Here is a 2,390-nt window from a genome sequence, read left to right as displayed (position 1 = left end):
GCTAAGACATGTGAATATTAGAGGTACATTTTCACCAACCTGCTTCCCTCCCTAATACAAAGGTGACCCGTGAAGTCCACTCCGGTATGACTGAAAGGGGTTTCCAGTTTAACACGCGAAGTAGGCAAGCTGGACACATTAGGGGGTGAGACCTGTCTTGCATTATACCTCTGGCATAATGCACATGAAGAGAAAACCGTCTTTACCGCTTGTCTACCCTTGGGCATCCAGTAACCTCGTCTCAACTCCGTCAAGGTAGGCGCAACTCCCAGATTCCGGCACCAGGTATGAGCATCTATTATGACAGGTCAGAGGACAGACTCCTCCAAAGGGACAAGTAATCAGGGGACACCATCCAATCCATACCCGCGCTTCCAAAGCTGGCTCAATAAAATGCGTCCTCGTATCGAAACTGGCAGACAGAGAAAAGGGACAGTATACTCTGCCCTCCCAAGATTCTGTCTCTTCGTCAATGCAGAAGGGTCAGAACCAACTGGGGTCACCCAAAATGTGTCCGATAGGGGGCGGTATCGATAGCCTAACACGTTTCCCAATCACTGCTATGATTACTCAGCGTGCCATGCTCTCTGATTTTCTCTCGGATGGATTCATGGTTAGAACTACAAGACTGGAGTTGAAAACCTCCCTGGAACAATCGTTCTCTGGTCAATTCATATAAATTGCGTAGGTCTGTCGGATCATTCCTCGTTATAACAAAATTATCCACATAGAAGTTATTTTCCATCAAATATCTACAGTCATCCAGAGGGAAACGGGCCGCATGGTGCCGGAGGATATAGTTCAGAATGAAAGGACTAGAGGCAAACCCGAAAATAATTGTATTATACCTTAAGCAGCGCAGGCGACTGCCGTCCTTCAGGGGAAAACAAAACTTGTTTTTGTCAGAATCCAATTGTAGGCGGATCATCAAGAAGGCCTTCCCAATATTCGCCAATACAACATGATCATTAGTACGGAATCTGAGGAGCAGGTCCAATAGATCGCTGGTAAGGTTTATCCCTTTATAGGTCGCTTCATTAAGGGAGGGGACATCACCAACCTTCAGGCTGCAGTTAAAAACAGGCCTAATCTTAGTGGTGGAAGTGGGATCTGTCTTCAGCACAGGTCTTTGTGGAATCCAAATATACTCATCGAATCGTTCCGGCGTCACAAAGATCTCAATTATGCTAATGGAAACGTTTAGATTGTCCTGGTAAAATTGTTTCTTCTCTAACCTGTTTGCAACATGTTCTAATATACGTAAGGCTACAGCATTGTTTGAGCTTACACATGATAGTTTATCATCCTCCCAGGGTAATTGAATATAGTATTTATTATCCCTAAACTGGATGGATCGCCTACATTGACCGATCTTCTGTTCGTCATAATTCGGGAGGTCTGATTCTCTTATACCTAATGATTCCATGTCGAACATCTTCTGTAACCCCCTCTGTACCACACTGTCTCGGAAGGAATCGCTTAGTGGGTCCTCACACGTATTCCGGGACTCCAATATAAAACACATCAGAGATGGGGTGATTTGGGCGATCAAGGCAAGTACACTGCTGAAGGCAAGTCCCTCCGGGCTCTCACTTGCGTGTATCCTAAGGGAAGGAATTGCTTTACTTCGCCAAAAGGGACGAATCCTGATGGGGCCAAGAATGCCTGCCCCCGTAAACAAGGTACCAGTTGAAGGGGACCCCAATGTTCAATAAAATCCAGGCCCAATATTCCAAGAATCGGGATGAAACAAGTACCTCTGTCGAAACGACCAGCGATATCACATTCGATGCGTTCGAACTCATCCTAAATCCCATCTAGGTTCTCAGTGCGCACTGACACATACATCTCGTCATGAACTAACACTGAGAGAGAGACCCAACGTTGTCCTCCAACACAACCTCCGTGAACTTCCTGCTGCATTCTCCCAGGATTGTGGACAGGTTAATTTCACAATCTCGTCCAACCGTTGCTGAATGTCTAAGTGGCTTCAACCTTTCACTGGAAAGATATGTTCGACAGCTACCAGTAACCTATTTGTTGTTCTTACTAAATGTTACACTAAGAACTAGTGGGAGGATAGAAGATCCCCTACTCTGAAAGTGACAGGACGAGTTGACATGGAAGGAGACGTCTCTTCGGGAGAAACTAGGCTCTGGCTCAGACGGCGCCCTTCTCCCAGAACTACGTACAGAATTAAGGGACGAGCTCGTATTCCTGTCACGTTTGATAAGACGTTTGACGGCCTCCTTGTTGGTGTTCAGAATGGATGACAACCCTGGAATTCTCTTAACGGTGATCTGGATCAATTCTCCCTTGACCTCCTTGGGAAATTTGGCGAATATAATCTTAGCCATAAGGCGAGCTCCAGAAGAATCGTCATTCGAAAA

The 2,390-nt window shown here is 45.9% G+C and overlaps 1 protein-coding gene across 1 annotated transcript; it reads right to left on the bottom strand.

The window, feature by feature from the left end:
- Positions 1-538: 538 nt before the first annotated feature.
- LOC145245654 (uncharacterized) lies at positions 539-1,525 on the bottom strand. Its single transcript, XM_080107215.1, has one exon. The coding sequence runs from the start codon at positions 1,523-1,525 to the stop codon at positions 539-541; it is 987 nt and encodes a 328-aa protein (XP_079963341.1).
- Positions 1,526-2,390: the final 865 nt, after the last annotated feature.

This window comes from Euprymna scolopes, chromosome 23 (genome assembly GCF_053919585.1).
Source record: "Euprymna scolopes isolate OS-2025 chromosome 23, ASM5391958v1, whole genome shotgun sequence".
Lineage (NCBI taxonomy): Eukaryota > Metazoa > Mollusca > Cephalopoda > Sepiida > Sepiolidae > Euprymna > Euprymna scolopes.
The sequence above is the reverse complement of the archived record's forward strand: the minus strand, read 5'-3'. Positions and strand labels throughout refer to the sequence as shown.